Source organism: Bombina bombina, chromosome 6, assembly GCF_027579735.1.
Source record: "Bombina bombina isolate aBomBom1 chromosome 6, aBomBom1.pri, whole genome shotgun sequence".
Classification (NCBI taxonomy): Eukaryota; Metazoa; Chordata; class Amphibia; order Anura; family Bombinatoridae; genus Bombina; species Bombina bombina.
Genome location: NC_069504.1, coordinates 354,078,963 through 354,097,661, shown reverse-complemented (window position 1 = coordinate 354,097,661; position 18,699 = coordinate 354,078,963). Strand labels below are relative to the sequence as shown.

The 18,699-nt window shown below is 37.7% G+C and overlaps 1 protein-coding gene across 1 annotated transcript in view; it reads right to left on the bottom strand.

Annotated features, from left to right (window-relative positions):
* GFRA3 (GDNF family receptor alpha 3) overlaps positions 1–7,713 on the bottom strand; it is a 129,534-nt gene extending 121,821 nt beyond the window's left edge. The window contains exon 1 of the mRNA XM_053717020.1: positions 7,311–7,713. Coding sequence (XP_053572995.1) covers positions 7,311–7,350 — 40 coding nt within the window. The 5' untranslated portion in view covers positions 7,351–7,713. The remainder of the gene's footprint in view (positions 1–7,310) is intronic.
* Positions 7,714–18,699: the final 10,986 nt, after the last annotated feature.

Here is an 18,699-nt window from a genome sequence, read left to right as displayed (position 1 = left end):
TTTCTTTTTGAGCATCGACTAGAAAGAGGAAGAGTGTTTACTGTGTACTTTATTTATAACCTGTTCTCTGTGCTGATTGGCTGTTTTTTCTCTCATTATAAAAAGCTTCTGTTAGCTTCTTATTATGTTTTATGTTATTTATCTTAATGTTATTGTACTTTAAAAGGCTGCATTGAGTAGTAAAGAAAGACTAATGCAAAAATACTCGTCTCTGTGTCTTTAATAAAATCTAGATTATACCTTCAAGATATTAGGATAATCGGAATTTTACACCTCTAAGGCTCTCAGAATGGGAATGCACTCTGATTTAGAGTAAACTAGTAGTTAGGTATTATATTCAAAGAAAATATCACTTTTTAAAGGAACATGAAACCCACATTATTCTCTTTAATTATTCAGATAGGGCATGCAATTTTAAACAACTTTTCAATTTACTTCTATTATCAAATTTGCTTCATTCTCTTGGAATTCTTTATAGAAGCACTGTTAGGAGCTAGCTGAACACATCTGGTAAACCAATGGCAAGAGGTATTTAAGTACAGCTACAAATTAGAAGCTAGCTCCCAGAAATGCATTGCTGCTCCTGACAAATTAGATAATATAAGTTAATTGTAAAGTTGTTTAAAATCACATAATTTGTAAAAATCGTGAAAGAAAAATGATTTTAGTTTCATGTCTCTTTAAGGCAAGACAAGCAGGCTAAAATATTTTGTTCTCATCAGAGTTGCTGCATCATAACCCCATTAAAAGATATATTTGGAATGGAAATGTTGGATTCATAAACAAATAGTGGGCTCTATGTATCAACCGGCCTGGTTTGGAGCCTTTGAGTGGCTGATGCATGCGGACGAATATACATGCAGCAAGCTATGAGGTACATAGAGGAAAATTAAATATGCAGGAGTCTGGGACCCAAAATTGAAGCACCAAGTCTGAAACTATTCTAGCTTTATGTAGTTTATGAGTTAGGCTGCCCCTTTAAGCCCGGAATGTTGAGGATCTCCCCCCCCCCCCCACACACACACACACACATTGCGGCCCGTTTTTTTATTTATTATTATTTTTAAATTAGGCCATAGTTTGTTTATGATTAAACTGCACCAACGAATTTGAATTAACCCCCTCGACTGCCTAAGAGGGCTATATTATTATGCAATATGGTGCAGTCCTCTCTAATAGCCAATTGGTTAAAACTCCTCAAAAATAGTTATGCAAAGAAAATACTTTAATAGGCTAATGTTTGTAGATATCTTTATTAACATAAGGTTTTCCAGTTAATGAGATTAGCTAAGCATACTTTATAGCTCCCCAGTGAGTTGCAGCACAAACTGCTCAAATCACAACACATTCTATGTATATTTTAGCTCCATTGCTGCAGAATGTGAGAGTTAAAAATACTTAGAGGCTCAGGGCCAAATACGTTGTTCTATTAATCAGAGCAGTTTCTCCTAAAAAGAAGTATTTCTCTTTACTATATAGTAGATTACATTAAACAAAACGTTAGATATCAGGAAAGTCTCTACATTGGAACAACTGTGATAAAGAAACAATGTCATTTTTCATAGAGGCTTTATTTTACTAATGGAAGCTTGCTATTTACTAAATGGCTGCTCACTATGACCAGCTTTTAGGGACATTCTGGGCAAGTCACTATAAAACCGATTTCTTCTATTCCTGAAGTCTTCAGGCTATTCTACCCATTGGAAACAAACATTTCTTCTTTCATTCCTATGCCATATTGTGAAGATTCTATGTGTTCCTCATCACAATTCTGATTGGTAAACCATTTCATCTGTGAATAAGTAACCTGTCAAATTGAGAAAGTCCACTTCTGATTTAAAGGGACATGAAACCCAAAATTTTTCTTTCATGATTTAGAAAGAACATGCAATTTTAAACAACTTTCTAATTTGCTTCTATTATCTAACTTGCTTAATTCTCTTGATATCCTTTGCTGAAAAGCATATCTAGATAGGCTAAGACGCTGCTGATTGGGGCTGCACATAAATGCCTCATGTGATTGGCTAACCCATGTGCATTGCTATTTCTTCAACAAAGGATATCTAATGAATGAAGCAAATTAAATAATAGAAGTAAATTTGAAAGTTGTTTAAAATGATATTCTCTATCTGGATAATGAAAGAAAAAATTGGGTTTAATGTTCCTTTAATTGCAGGGGACTGCATATGGGAGGGGGTTGTTAGAAGGTGGGTGTTAGAGTTAAGAAGGGGTTTGCAGTGGGGAGGTGTATCCTATCTGCATATTATTTACTGCCAGACCTATGTTTCAGTAATGTAAGACCATTGCATTCTATCAGCCTATGATACACTGACAGATCTATCCTTTCGTATAACAAGACAATAACACCCACTCAGCCTACGATACACTGCCATATCTATCTTTCAGTAAAACAAGACAATAACACCCAATCAGCCTACGATACACAGCATATATCTATCTTTCAGTAAAACAAGACAATAACACCCAATCAGCCTATGATACACTGTCAGATCTATCCTTCGGTATAACAAGATAATAACACCCAATCAGCCTATGATACACTGCCAGATCTATACTTAAAGGGACACTGAACCCAAATTGTTTTCTTTTGTGATTCAGATAGAGCATGCAATTTTAAGCAACTTTCTAATTTACTCCTATTATCAATTTTTCTTTGTTCTCTTGCTATCTTTATTTGAAAAAGAAGGCATCTAAGCTTTTTTTTCAATCAGCAAAGACAACCCAGGTTGTTCACCAAAAATGGGCAGGCATCTAAACTTACATTCTTGCATTTCAAATAAAGATACCAAGAGAATGAAGAAAATTTGATAATAGGAGTAAATTAGAAAGTTGCTTAAAATGTCATGCTTTATCTGAATCACAAAAGAAAAAAATTGGGTTCAGTTTCCCTTTAAGTGTAACAGACAATAACACCCAATCAGCATTTGATCAAGTGGACAGATCCATACTTCAGTAACATGAAGCAATTACATCTTATCAGCCTATGATCCAGTGGCTGGACCCATCCTTCAGTTATGTGAGGCAATAACATTCTACCAGTCTATGATTTAGGATCTAGTTGCTGGACAGTAATGTTAGACAATTACATCCTATCAGCCTATGATCTGGACCTATCCCTCTTTAATGTGAGACAATATCATTCTACCAGCCTATGATCCAGTGACCAGATCTGTCATTCAGTAACATGAAGCAATGGCATCCTACCAGCCTATAATCCAGTTGTCAGACCTGTCCTTTAGTAACATAAGGTAATTACATACTATCATCTTATGGCACAGTGGTCAGACTTATTCTTTAGTTACACAAAGCAATAGCATCCTATCAGTCTATGATCAAGTGTACAGACCTTTTCTTCAGTAATGTGAGTCAATAGCATCCTAACAGCCTACAATCTAGTGGCTGCTGGCTGGACCTATCCCTTAGTAATGTGAGGCAATAGTATCCTACTAGCCTATAACCCAGTGGCTAGACCTATTCCTAAGTAATGTTAGACAATAGTATCCTACTAGCCTATGATCCAGTGGCTGGACCTATCCCTCAGTAATGTGAGGCAATAGCATCCTATCAGCCTATGATCTAGCATCTGGACCTATCCCTCTTTAATGTGAGGCAATATCATTCTACCAGCCTATGATCCAGTGACCAGATCTGTCATTCAGTAACATGAAGCAACGGCATCCTTCCAGTCTATAATCCAGTTGTCAGACCTGTCCTTTAGTAACATAAGGCAATTACATAGTATCAGCTTATCGCACAGTGGTCAGACTTATTCTTTAGTTACACAAAGCAATAGCATCCTATCAGTCTATGATCAAGTGTACAGACCTTTTCTTCAGTAATGTGAGTCAATAGCATCCTAACAACCTATAATCTAGTGGCTGCTGGCTGGACCTATCCCTTAGTAATGTGAGTCAATAGCATCCTAACAACCTATAATCTAGTGGCTGCTGGCTGGACCTATCCCTTAGTAATGTGAGGCAATAGTATCCTACTAGCCTATAACCCAGTGGCTGGACCTATTCCTAAGTAATGTTAGACAATAGTATCCTACTAGCCTATGATCCAGTGGCTGGACCTATCCCTCAGTAATGTGAGGCAATAGCATCCTATCAGCCTATAATCCAGTGGCCAGACCTATCCTTTTGTATCGTGAGGCAATATCATCCTACCAGCCTATGATCCAGTGTCCAATCATGTGCTTCAGTAATATGACTCAATAACACCCTACCAGCCTATGATCTCGTGGCTAGACCTATCCTTTAGCAGCATGAAGCAATATCATCCTACCAGCCTATGATTCAGTGACCAGATCCATCATTAATAATATGAAGCAATATCATCCTACCAGCCTATTATCCAGTTTCCAGACTATCCTATAGCAACATGAGGCAATAGCATCCTCCTAGCCTCTGATCCAGTGGTTGGACCTGTCCCTCAGTAATGTGAGGCAATAGCATCCTACCAGCCTATGATTCAGTGACCAGATCTATCATCAATAACATGCAGCAATAGCATCCTACCAGTCTATAATCCAGTTGCCAGACCTGTCCTTTAGTAGCATGAGGCAATTACATCCTATAGGGTATGATTGCAGCCTATGATCCAGTGGCTGGACCTATCCTGCAGTAATTTGAGGCAATTACATCCTATAGGGTATGATCACAGCCTATGATCCAGTAGCAGCGCTAACTTTCTGTAATGTGAGACAATAGAATTCTACCTGCCTATAGGGTTGCCACCCGTCCCTTAAAATACAGAACACTTATAGGTTACACATGCTGCAGGGTGTGCAGGGAGGAATATAAATAGTGCTGTCCAGAAACACAATACATGTTCCTCCCTGCACACCCTGCAGCATTTGTAACTCATAAGTGTCCAGGAAAACATGGCTGAGGTGGCAACCCTACCTGCCTATGATCCAGTGACCAGACCTATCTTTGCTAATATAAGGCAATTACATCCTACCAAGCCATGATCCAGTAGCAGACCTATCCTTCAGTAACAGCCTATCAACCCATACTACACTGACAGACCTATCCTTCAGTAAAGAGACAAAACCCTATTAGCTTATGCAGTAATAGACCTCCCCTTCAGTAACATGTGGCATTTATATCCTTTAAGCTAGCATCAATTTCTAGAGGGTGTTTGGAGGTTATTAATACACACTATTGTAGCACCCACAATTCATAAAGCTTTACATTTGCAAGGTAGTTTATTTTTTTATATTCTTTGCACTAAGTCAAGGAGTAAATTGGAGGAAAATCAGAATTGAAATAAGCAGAACAGGAATAAGTAGCAGAAAATGATAACCCTCCATCACTGCCACCTTCTTTTCTGGCAAGCTTTTTTTAGCACTACACAATTTTCAAAGATAAAACTACTCCTGCCTTCCACCCTGAATCCAGTGGCAGGACTTATTCTTGATTAGCCTTGGGATATAAAACCCTTCCAGCCCATGATCTGATAGCCAGTGTCAGCCATCAGTATTTTTAGATGAGGAATGACCCATATAGGTTTGCAGAGGTCTGGAAGGTCCATGACACACATTGTTACTTGATAATATGAATGTAATTTGAAAGCTCATAATTTTATTCCATCTGATCAGTCAATCATTATATATATATATATATATATATATATATATATATATATATATATATATATATATATATATATATATATATATATATATTATTCTAAAGAGAAATTTGTAACAATGACCTTTGTACTAATCTCATAGCAAATTATGAGCATTAGAAGTACCCACTAGGAAATAGTACCACTTACAATGGTGATATTATATGTAGAATTGCACATGGTATTCAGTTGCACAATAAATTATTTTATATCATAGTGAGCATTATACAACATTATCTTACCTTGCACCTACCACTAAGCTTAGAACTGTGTATTCCTTTATAGCACAGGTGCTCCAGGTTTACAGAGATGGGATCTACATTTTATTTTTATTTTTTTCTATTTGTATCAACCTTAAGAAATTTGTGGTTAGCAAGGGCTAAACAGCAATATTCTTCTAATCTTCTGCTGAACAAATGTGAAATATCTATTGTTTTACTTTATCCGACTATAGTGAAGCAAAATATACAGTACCTGTGCAAACTGGAAATCACACAACAGTCTTGTGATCTACACGCAACACTTTACAAAATGATCAATCCTAACAGCATACCTGCTCTATTGTGTAAAACTATTAATCATTTTCAGCACAAAAAGATGACAATGTGCTGTCTCACAGACATTGCAATCATAATAAAAATCATTTTCACAGTACAGTATATATTAAATACTACTCTGCTTTATTGTTTAGCATAACAGGTGGTTCTCTATACAATTTAATCACTGTGCAGTCAGATAGTGCTGCACTACACAAGAAACACAACAAAGCAGGTAGTGAATATTAGTCACTAATTTATATTGCAATGCAGGGACCAAAATCTAAAACCACAAGTGATGTATTATCAGTAGTTAGTCCTTGGCTTAATATCTTACAGTTATCATCACCAATTGGTCTGACAATGTAATATTCAGAGCTACCTGCTTTTGTTCTACAGTATGAATAGTTTACAGACACACCTGCATTTCTTTGGGTTTTTCAAGACTGGCAAAATCAAATTTGCAAAAGAAACAGGATAAGTGAGTACTGTAGCCCTTTCACCAGTGTATAGTATGGTAGTCATATGCATACTAATAATTTAATTAACATATCCATTATGAAATGTATAAATTAATATACAAGAACTCACATCTTCCAAGTAACAGAAAAAAAAACTCAGTTTACATACCTTGCCATTATTGCAAAACTTTCAAAATATAAGTCTATGTGTGTTATTGACATTTTAGAATAAATCAATTTGAATGAATATATAATCTATAAACCCTAAATATATGTAAGGACAGAATATTTATCACTAAATGTACCCTGCTTTAGCAGCTACAATGTACCTGTGTAAACACCAATATACATAGGGCAACTAGTGTCAGACAATTGTGCTATTAAAATAATTCGTCAATTGCGTATAGGATATTTAAATGAAAAATGAATCTAACACAATGTTAGCCAGTACTTGAGATTTAATTCTCTATCCAAGTGGTCCAGTGGATAAAAAATATAGGTCAATATAAATTACTAACATCACACCGTGTAGATTTTTACAGCACAAATCCATGCACTCCTTATCTTGTAATGATGTGTATTGGAGGTACTTGTACATAAATATCAAGTGAGATTTTAAAACGATATGGACAAATTATTAAATGGATATATTTACCAGGCAGAGCAAAGAACAGATAGATCCCCAAAGATTTCATGACGGAAAAGCGCAGCCAAACTTCCTACACAGCAGTTTGTTCCAGTCCGCAGCTTCAGGTGTTTTATCCCTTTACTTGTGTGGGCAGATAACCAAAACGTTTTGCTTCAATCCCAGTCTCCAAATATCTGTGTTTAATAAGGTCCTTGTATACGAATGTTGCTTTACTCAGGTGTCTTAGGTATTAAAAGTGGTACAGGACTGATCTACTCCTCCGGCAGCTGCAGAGTCCTTTATGATAAGAAATATGTTGTATGTAACGATACCACAGAATGAAGAGAGACAGTCTGGTCTCCCTGTATGTCACACTGATGTGATTTGTATGCAGTGTTAGTATGATTAAGCCGTGCACTTTATGAAGCAATCAGAGTATCTCACTGTCTTTCTGGGAAGTGTCTAAAGAGCGATAATTTAACACGTCCCGCCCCTTACACACTTCAGCACGCCCCGCGCTCACATCACGCCCTTGTGCCTTAGCTACGCCCCCTAGCCCAATCTTTATTTATTTATTTGAGGGACTGAGCTGTTTGTTGTGCGCTCACGCTGATAATTTTGTAATATAAAAACATAACATAAATAAATGTAAAATCATTTAAAATATTAATGGAATTGTCTGCTGCTCACTGCTCAGACTTACTCAAATATAGTCTAATACAAACACCTGGGTGTGTGTCTAGTTTTATTATTAGTACTCTGGTACTGGTGATTTTTCCGCTACTCGGTCGCTTGTGCTGCTATAACTCGCAAAAGTACATATATAGAAAGCGTTTGGCTCTTGCGGTGTCAAGAGAAACAACGATCTGGTTTAATTAAAGCGTTTAGCACGTCTGATAAGGGAATAAATGTTAGTGTTAGGGTATATGACAGATATTGGTAATATTTTAGTTTAGAAGGTTGTGGGCAGCATATACAATATTAGTTTTCTTCTTACAGAGAGCTGATCTGGTGAGATGATCTAAGAAGTCTCAGTTCTGTGACTCCCTCATATTATAAAACGACAAATGTTTAGCTTCAGAGCTATTTATATATGCCCGGGAGTGCATGTGAAGAAGGGACAAAATCATTGCAGTATAATTATCAAAAAAGCACCCAAAGATTTTGCTTAATTTCTCTCCATGCCAGAGAGTATTTGATAATGAGGCAGTGTGAGCACAGGCTGACAGGAATAGTAATGTTCCCTTCGTCATGGGAGCTACATAGATTATTATTATTATTATTATTTTACCAAATGGACTTGCACAAAATAAATAATAAACAAATGTGTTAAAATACTCTGTTTTAAATGCAATAGTAAAAATACAAATTTATTTTTTAATGTTATGTCCATAGAGGACTAAAACGTAATCTTTAAATTACATTGTGTTACTATTGTTTTGTTCATATTGTTGGGCAGTATACAATTATGATTTTGTCTAAAAACAGCTTAAAGGGACACTGAACCCACATTTTTTCTTTCATGATTCAGATAGAGCATATTTTAAGTAACTTTCTAATTTACTCCTATTATCATTTTTCTTCATTCTCCTGCTATCTTTATTTTAAAAAGCAGGAATGTGATTCATAGGAGCCGGCCCATTTTTGGTTGAGAACCTAGGTTATGCTTGCTTATTGGTGGGTAGATGTAAGCCTCCAATAAGCAAGCGCTATCCATGGTGCTGAACCTAAAATGAGCTGGCTGCTAAGATTTACATTCCTGCTTTTAAAATAAAGATAGCAAGAGAACAAAGAAAAATTGATAATAGGAGTAAATTAGAAAGTTGCTTAAAATGTCATGCTCTATTTGATTCATGAAAGAAAAAAATTGGGTTCGGAGTCCCTTTAACTACTATCATACAAAGCCATATGTAAATATGCTAATGATCAGTTACATGAACCACGGGGCCATCTGCTAATCAGTTCACTGGCTTCTTGAGCTTGCAGTCACCCTGGGTGGTTCTAGACCTTAACATTTTTAGGAGGGGGAATAAAAAACAAGTGCAAAGGTTTTACACATAAATACACACACATATATACACATATTGTAATATAAAAGGTTTAATTATGGGGTAGATTCCAATCTTTCCGATCCAATTTCTCATGTTCCGCGTTCTCACAATCTAAGTAATAACAACACTTCCATACTGGTAAAACTTCAGATTGGATTTCAGCAGATAACTGTAAAATCGTTTATACAATATATAAATAATAACTGCTTGGGCAATCACAATCTTTTGGACCACAAATAAACAAACACATACCAATAACTAAATGGAAACATCACATTTAACAAACAAACGGTATTGACAAAGTGCAAAACTGGGCTTTTGAACATGTTTGCAAGTTTTCCAAAACAAGTAGATTAATTCTATTATTTTGTGCATGTGCAATACACTCTGAAACGCTCACCAGAGTTGGCTCAACCATGGGACCAAAGTGGGTCCAGTGGACAAAAGCAGCACTTGACAAGGGGCAGCACTTCTGTGACTGAGTCAGTCACTGTCAGACCCAGACCACTGCTGTCTATCTTCATAGGGGAAGTCACAGACTCCCAACAGCATAACCTTATCATACACAGACACAGAACAGGTCAGGGGCAACATCAAAGGTGGGACAAGGGTATCTCTTTTCTAGCTTCCGTCTCATGTATTGCACACTTGTGCATAAGCATTGGCTGCATGCAGGTAGGCAGGCTTAGTAATGTCAGCAGCCAGGCTAGTAGGTTCATATGCTAATCAGTAACGTTACTGCTGGGGGTATCATTGCATTCATGGACCCAGGCAGCACATTATCTTGGCTCAGACAACATTTTAGATGGATATATCAATATATGGTATGGTTTGGGAATCATGGTTTGTTCAGAGAGTTCTGCAACTTTGGACTATCTTTAAAAGCTTGTAAATTGGAAGTTTCACAATTTGCAGTGTGAGAACTAATAACATTTCCTTTTATAAGATGAGATTAGTTGCAGCCACTTTCTTCTTATGGAAATTCCTCTCCCGCACTGTTCTTGATTTTCAGGGCTGACACTAGAAATTTTGGGGCCCCTGACTTAACCATTGATCAGCCCCCACCCCCCTTGACATGTGCAGTCTTTGACCAAGTGACTAAAACGTATATGCACTTTATTCTTAAGTGTCTATTTAAACTTGGAAATGTTGTAAAGGTAGTAACATACAAACACACAGACACACTCATACACTGAAACACACACTCACAGATAAGGATTCACATATAGGCACTCTAGCAGACACGCAAAGAAACACACTCAGACACAGACATCCAAACAGACACTCAGCACTTGCTTACATTGACCTGACAAGTAATGAGGTAGACTACAGTTTTGGGAAAAAAGAGATTTAGAAAACAAAATATGGAGTTCTGATTATCTTTTTGTAAAGGAAGATGCCAACTAAATGATGACAACAGCATGCAGTGGCTGAAAGGAAGGGCCCTGAACTGCCTAAACAATAATTTAAAGGTTAAATGGTGGATTAGGTGACTTCCGGAAAGGTCTCATTAGTCTCAAAGTCTGTAGAAAGATGTGAATAATCAGTAGTAAGGTCAAAATGTCCTAAAAAGGAACAGACAATGGACACACAAACTAAAACTTGCACATATACCCAAGGAAACACAGACAGAGACAGAGAGACAACCACAGAAAACACAGAAAGACATACATACACACAACCTCACAGAGACATCCACAGAAAACACAGACATACACACACCCTCACAGAGGCATCTAGAGAAAATACACAAAGACAAACATACACACACCCTCACAGAGACACCCATAGAAAAAGCTCAAAGACATATGCACACTCCCTCACAGACATCCACAGAAAATGCACAAAGACATACACACCCACCCTCACAGAGAGACCCACAGAAAAAAATACATACACACTCATAGAGACACAAACCAAAGCACAAAGACATAAACACAGACACCCACAGAAACACTCACAGGAGGAAATACTTGCTAATACTTAACTCTTTGTAATAACATTTCCCATGCTCAAATAGCACTCTGCTGTAGTACCCACTGGTGGCTGGCAATTTTTTTTTTTTTTTTTTTTTAGTTCTTGCCTCATGGCCCCCCTGACAGGAGTCACCCCTGTCACCCCCTGATGGTGGCCCTGTTGATTTTAGATAAATATCTTGCCAAAATGAAAAACTAGGTTTATTTAAAGGGACATGAACCCCAAAATGTTTCTTTCATAATTCAGATATAGCATACATTTTAAATAACTTTCCAACACCTAGATTACGAGCTGTGTGTTCATGTTTTAATGCTAAAAAAATGGCCATTTCAGGGTTAAAACAGCACTGCAGCCATTACGAGTCTTGTCGGTATGGCTGTACCGCAAGCCTTCTAGCCTGTAACGCAACGTCAGTCCCGCACTCGTAAAAATGACGTTTTTTCATGGGATTCCCATAGCGCTGCCATTATGAGTTTAACAGTGAGGCTAAAAAGATTGTGTTACAGCTTAAATTGACAAGATCCGTACCGCCATCTGAGAGCAGTATTTATGAGTTTTACGCAACAAAACTGTTACACAAATCTCATAACTAAAGTGTACACTAACACCCATAAACTACCTATTAACCCCTAAACCGAGGCCCCTCCTGCATCGCAAATACTATAATGAACTTATTAACCCCTAAACTGCCGCTCCCGACATCACCGCCACTAATAAAATAACATAATTTATGTAAGAACTTACCTGATAAATTAATTTCTTTCATATTGGCAAAAATCAATGAGCTAGTGATGTATGGGATATATACATATACAATATGAAAGAAATTAATTTATCAGGTAAGTTCTTACATAAATTATGTTTTCTTTCATGTAATTGGCAAGAGTCCATGAGCTAGTGATGTATGGGATAGAAATACCCAAGATGTGGGTGACCACAGAAGAGTCACTAGAAAGGGAGGGATAAAATAAAAACAGCCATTTTCTGCTGAAAAAATAAATTAAATCCACACAAAAATACGTTTTTCTCATAAATTGAAAGAAAAAAAACTTAAAACATTAGCAGAAGAATCAAACTGAAACAGCTGCCTGAAGAACGTTTCTACCAAAGACTGCTTTAGAAGAAGCAAATACATAAAAATGGTAAAATGTAGTAAATGTATGCAAAGAAGACCAAGTTGCTGCTTTGCAAATCTGATCAACTGAAGCTTCATTCTTAAAAGCCCAAGAAGTAGAGACTGATCTAGTAGAATGAGCTGTGATCCTCTGAGGCGGGGACTGTCCCGCCTCCAAATAAACCTTATGAATCAAAAGCTTTAATCAAGAAGCCAAAGAAATTGCAGAAGCTTTCTGACCTTTCCTAGAAACAGAGAAGGCAACAAATAGACTAGAAGTCTTCCTGAAATCTTTAGTAGCTTCAAAATAATATTTCAAAGCTCTTAGAACATCCAAAGAATGCAAAGATCTTTCGAGAGTATTCTTGGGATTAGGACACAAGGAAAGAACAACAATTTCCCTACTAATGTTGTTAGAATTCACAACCTTAGGAAGAAATCTAAACGAAGTCCGCAAAACATCCTTATCCTGATGAAAAATCAGAAAAGGAGATTCACAAGAGAGAGCAGACAATTCAGAAACTCTTCTAGCAGAAGAGATAGCCAAAAGAAACAACACTTTCCAAGAAAGTAGTTTAATATCCAAATAATGCATAGGCTCAAAAGGAGGAGCCTGCAAAGCCTTCAAAACCAAATTAAGACTCCAAGGAGGAGATATTGATTTAAAAACAGGCTTGATACGAACCAAAGCCTGGACAAAACAGTGAATATCAGGAAGCTTAGCAATCTTTCTATGAAATAAGTCAGAAAGAGCAGAGATTTGTCCCTTCAAAATACTTGCAGACAAACCTTTATCCAAACCATCCTGAAGAAACTGTAAAATTCTAGGAATTCTAAAAGAATGCCAGGAGAATTTATGAGAAAAACACCATGAAATATAGGTCTTCCAAATTCGATAATAAATCTACCTTGAAACAGACTTACGAGCCTGTAGCATAGTATTAATCACTGAGTCAGAGAAACCTCTATGACTAAGCGGTAAGCGTTCAATTACCATACCATCAAATGTAACAATTTGAAAATCTGATGGAAAAATGGCCCTTGAGACAGAAGGTCTGGTCTTAGAGGAAGTGGCCAAGGCTGGCAACTGGACAAGATCCGCATACCAAAACCTGTGAGGCCATGCTGGTGCTATCAGAAACACATACAATTGTTCCATGATGATCTTGGAGATCACTCTTGGAAGAAGAACTAGAGGCGGAAAGATATAAGCAGGCTGGTAAAACCAAGGAAAAACCAAGGAACTACTAAAGCATCCACCATCTGCGCCTGAGGATCCCTGGACCTGGATAAGTACCTGGGATGTTTCTTGTTTAGATGAGAAGCCATCATATCTATTTCTGGAAGACCCCACATCTGTACAATCTGACAAAATAAATCTGGATGGAGAGACCACTCCCCCAGATGTAAGGTCTGATGGCTGAGATAATCCGCTTCCCAATTGTCTACACCTGGGATGGGATATGCACCGCAGAAATTAGACAAGAGCTGGATTCTGCCCAAGAAAGTATCCAAGATACTTCTTTCATAGCTAGGGGACTGCGATTCCCACCCTGATGATTGACATATGCCACAGTTGTGATATTGTCCGTCTGAAAACAAATGAATGATTCTCTCTTTAACAGAGACCAAACCTGAAGAGCCCTGAAAATAGCAGTTCTAAAATATTGATTGGTAACCTCGTCTCTTGAGGTTTCCAAACCCCTTGTGCTGTCAGAGATCCCCAGACGGCTCCCCAACCTGAAAGACTTGCATCTGTTGTGATCACAGTCCAGGTAGGATGGACAAAAGGGACCCCCTGAATTAGACGATGATGATCTAACCACCAAGTCAGAGAGATTTGAATGTTGGGATTTAAGTATATCAATTGTGATATCCCTGCACCATTGATTCAGCATACAAAGCTGTAGAGGTCTCATATGAAAACGAGCAAAGGGGATTGTGTCCGATGCTGCAGTCATGAGACCTAAAACTTCCATGTACATAGCCACTGAAGGGAATGATTGAGACTGAAGGTTTCAACAAGCTGAAACCAATTTCATTCGTCCCTTGTCTGTTAAAGACAGAGTCGTGGACACTGAATATATCTGGAAACCTAAAAAGGTGACCCTTGTCTGAGGAATCAAGAAACTCTTTGGTAAATTGATCCTTCAACCATGTCTTTGAATAAACAACACTAGTTGATTAGTGTGAGATTCAGCTAAATGTAAAGACTGAGCTAGTACCAAGATGATATCCAAATAAGGAACAACGCAATACCATGTTCTCTGATTACAGATAGAAGGGCACTGAGAACCTTCAAAAAGATTCTTGGAGCTAGGCCAAATGAAAGAGCGACAAATTGGTAATGCTTGTCAAGAAAAGAGAATCTTAGAAACCAATAGTGGTCTGGATGAATCGGAATATGAAGATATGCATCCTGTAAGTCTATTGTGGACATATAATGACCTTGCTGAACAAAAGGCAAAAACCTAATTTATGCTTACCTGATAAATTTATTTCTCTTGTGATGTATCGAGTCCACGGATTCATCCTTACTTGTGGGATATTCTCTTCCCCTACAGGAAGTGGCAAAGAGAGCACCCACAGCAGAGATGCCTTTATAGCTCCCCCCTTAGCTCCACCCCCAAGTCATTCAACCGAAGGCTAGGAAGAAAAAGGAGAAACCATAGGGTGCAGTGGTGACTGAAAGTTTAAAAATAAAAATATATATGCCTGTCTTAAAAAACAGGGCGGGCCATGGACTCGATACATCAGAAGAGAAATAAATTTATCAGGTAAGCATAAATTATGTTTTCTCTTGTAAGATGTATCGAGTCCACAGATTCATCCTTACTTGTGGGATACCAATACCAAAGCTTTAGGACACGGATGAAGGGAGGGACAAGACAGGGACCTTAAACGGAAGGCACCACTGCTTGTAGAACCTTTCTCCCAAAAATAGCCTTCGAAGAAGCAAAAGTATTGAATTTGGAAAATTTGGAAAAAGTATGAAGCGAAGACCAAGTGGCCGCCTTACAAATCTGTTCAACAGAAGCCTCATTTTTAAAAGCCCATGTGGAAGCCACAGCTCATAATTTTTTCTTAACCCAGAGCTGTCCCGCTTTCCTTGTAAACCTGGCAGTTTGGACAAAACCTCAGTGAGGGTTGTATTCATAACTGTGGCCATGTCTTGTAAAGTAAATGAATGTGACGCACTAGAGGTACTTGGCGTCACTTGTGCGGGCGTTACTGGTTGTGACACTTGGGGAGAGCTAGATGGCGAACCCTCATTTACTTCTGACTGAGAATCATCTATTGCTCTATTTTTAAGTGCTAATATATGTTCTTTATAATTTATAGACATATCAGTACATTTGGGACACATTCTAAGAGGGGGTTCCACAATGGCATCCAAACATATTGAACAAGGATTTTCCTTGGTATCAGACATGTTAAACAGGCTAGTAATGTAACAAGCAAGCTTGGAAAACACTGTAATCAAAGTAAATAACACTTAGAAATAAAACGGTACTGTGCCTTTAAGAGAAAAAAAGCTGTACAAGTTCTGCAAAACAGTGTAAAAAAGCAGTAAATTTAACGAAATTTTTACAGTATTATCTTACAGCCTCAGTAACTTTGCACAACTATGTAAATAAACAATTAACCCCTTAATGGCAAAACCGGATTGAAAAAACGTAAAAACCGGTAAAACAGACTTTCAGCACTTTCAGAACGATTTGTGGGGAAAAAACCTCCTTTACAGCCCTCAAACACAGCAAGAGCAGTTGGATGACTCTTAAGAAAAAGAAACTGGGCAACTGAGGTGAGAAAATAGGCCCCTCCCACCTCACTCAATGTTTTGAGGCCTATTAGAAAAACACTTGAGTGTCTCTTAATTAACCATGTGGGTTAAAAACCCTAACAAAAGCCACAAAGACCCCTTCAGTACCTCCAAAAAACGTTATAATTGCATCATTTACTTGAACAAACCAAAAACTTTTTTTTTTTTTTTTAACAGTGTCACCAGTAACAAATGAGCCCTTCAAGCAAGCTGAAATTCCTATCCAAGTGTCTGAAATACAGCTTACCCTTTCCCCATGGGGATATTGCCAGCCCTTTCTAGAATAAACACAGTCTGTCTAGAAAAACATAGACTGAACATACCTCATATGCAGCTTAGCATGCAAACCGTTCCCCCAACTGAAGTTTTCCTGTACTCTTCAGCCCTAGTGAGAACAGCAGTGGATCTTAGTTACAAACTGCTAAGATCATAAACCTCCTTGCAGAAATCTTCATCTCTTTTTCTGCCAAAGAGTAAATAGTTAGGCTTACCATAATTTTTAGAGGTGAAACTGGGACCACCTGGTGCGGTGCCAGTGGGGGTGTGGTCAGGAGCATGGTCAAGGGGGCGTTTTAAAGTAGTAGCTTTTATGTGTGTAATGTTTCGTGGATACTCTACCCTTCCTCAGTCAAACAAGTGAATCACACAGTTTAAATAGACCATAACACCACCACCTAGTGAAAAAGGCACCATTACGTTGTCATGGCAAATAAATCATTAATCTAAATCTCAGATTCTAAATAATGCCAAACATCAAACATAATTATCAATTTCACAATTTAATATCTGCAGTGTAATATGTGTTTTATGTGTCTAATTAAGGAACAGAGCCAAATACTGATAAGGCATAAATACAACACTGAATGAAAGTAAAAAATAAACACGTACCTGCTAAAGCTGTTTAAGAGGCTACGCTATACCATAATGCAGGAAGATTATAGCCAAAATGCTATCCTGCATGAAGTAAAGCAAGATCCAGGCCAAAAATCCTTTCTGTCTGTACTTCCTAGTCATACCCATATGATTCCCCTATAGGTGTATTACCGGCAATGTCACCAGGGGTCGGGGGGGTGTGTGTTAAATTCTTGAAAAATAAACCAAGTAGTACTACAAAATTAAAAAAACCCTATGCTGCTCACTCAGTCTGTATTACTAAATGTAAACTTTGAAGGACGCGAACGTTAAGCTAAGCAGGGTTGTATGTAACAAAGTACCAACATCCAACTATACTGGAGAGCCACAGTCCAGTCATTTTGAATAATGTGTCTGGGTTTCAGGTGGTCTGAAACCCGTAAACATGATTTGAAACCTGGAGGTGGCAACCCTACTGGGACAGAATGAACAACTGAGTGGGACACTGGGACAGCGCCTCCAAACCGGGACAATCCCAGTAAAAGTGGGACTTCTGGTAAGCCTATAAATAGTACACACCGGCACCATTTAAAATAATAAACTTTTGCTTGAGAAATAAAAACTAAAATTTTTGTCACCACACTCGCTCTGCACTTCCTAGTTACTTAGAGTAGGCAAAGAGAATGACTGGGGGGTGGAGCTAAGGGGGGAGCTATATAGGCAGCTCTGCTGTGGGTACTCTCTTTGCCACTTCCTGTAGGGGAGGAGAATATCCCACAAGTAAGGATGAATCCGTGGACTTGATACATCTTACAAGAGAAATATTCCTCATAGTCACCATCTTGAAAGTTGGGACTCTTACAAAACGATTCAAAAACTTCAGATCCAGAACTGGCCTGAATACATTTTCTTTCTTTGGGACAATGAATAGATTTGAAAGAAAAAAAAAACAGACCCTGTTCTTGAAACAGAACTGGTATAATTACCCCTGAAAGCTCTAGATCTGAATCACACTTCAGAAAAGCCTGAGCCTTCACTGGATTTACTGGAATGTAAAGAAGAGAGAAAGAATACTATTCAATACCCTTGTGAGACAATACTCTGAATCCACTGATTTTGAACAGAATCTGCCCAAATGTCTTGTAATAATTTCAATCTGCCCCCCACCAGCTGAACTGGAACTAGGGCCGCACCTTCATGCAGACTTGGGGGCTGGCTTTGGTTTCTTAAAAGGCTTAGATTTATTCCAACTTGAAGAAGGTTTCCAATTGGAACCAGAGTCTTTAGGGGAAAGATTGGTTTTCTGTTCCTTATTCTGTCGAAAAGAACGAAAACGATTAGAAGCTTTAGATTTACCCTTAGATCTTTTTTTCTCAATATTCTTTTTTTATTGAAAAATTACAAATTAACAATATAACAAAAAAAACAAGTAGACAGAAAATTATAGTAACGCATTTGTCGTGTATGATTTCAATATCATTTTCTCAAAGTACAGTTACATATCATGTTTTTAATTTAACAAGAATGCTGCTAAACTCTCCATAAAATTTCAAAGCTTTCTTTTAGTCCATGCCTTTATTCGTAGATTCAGTTCAGAAG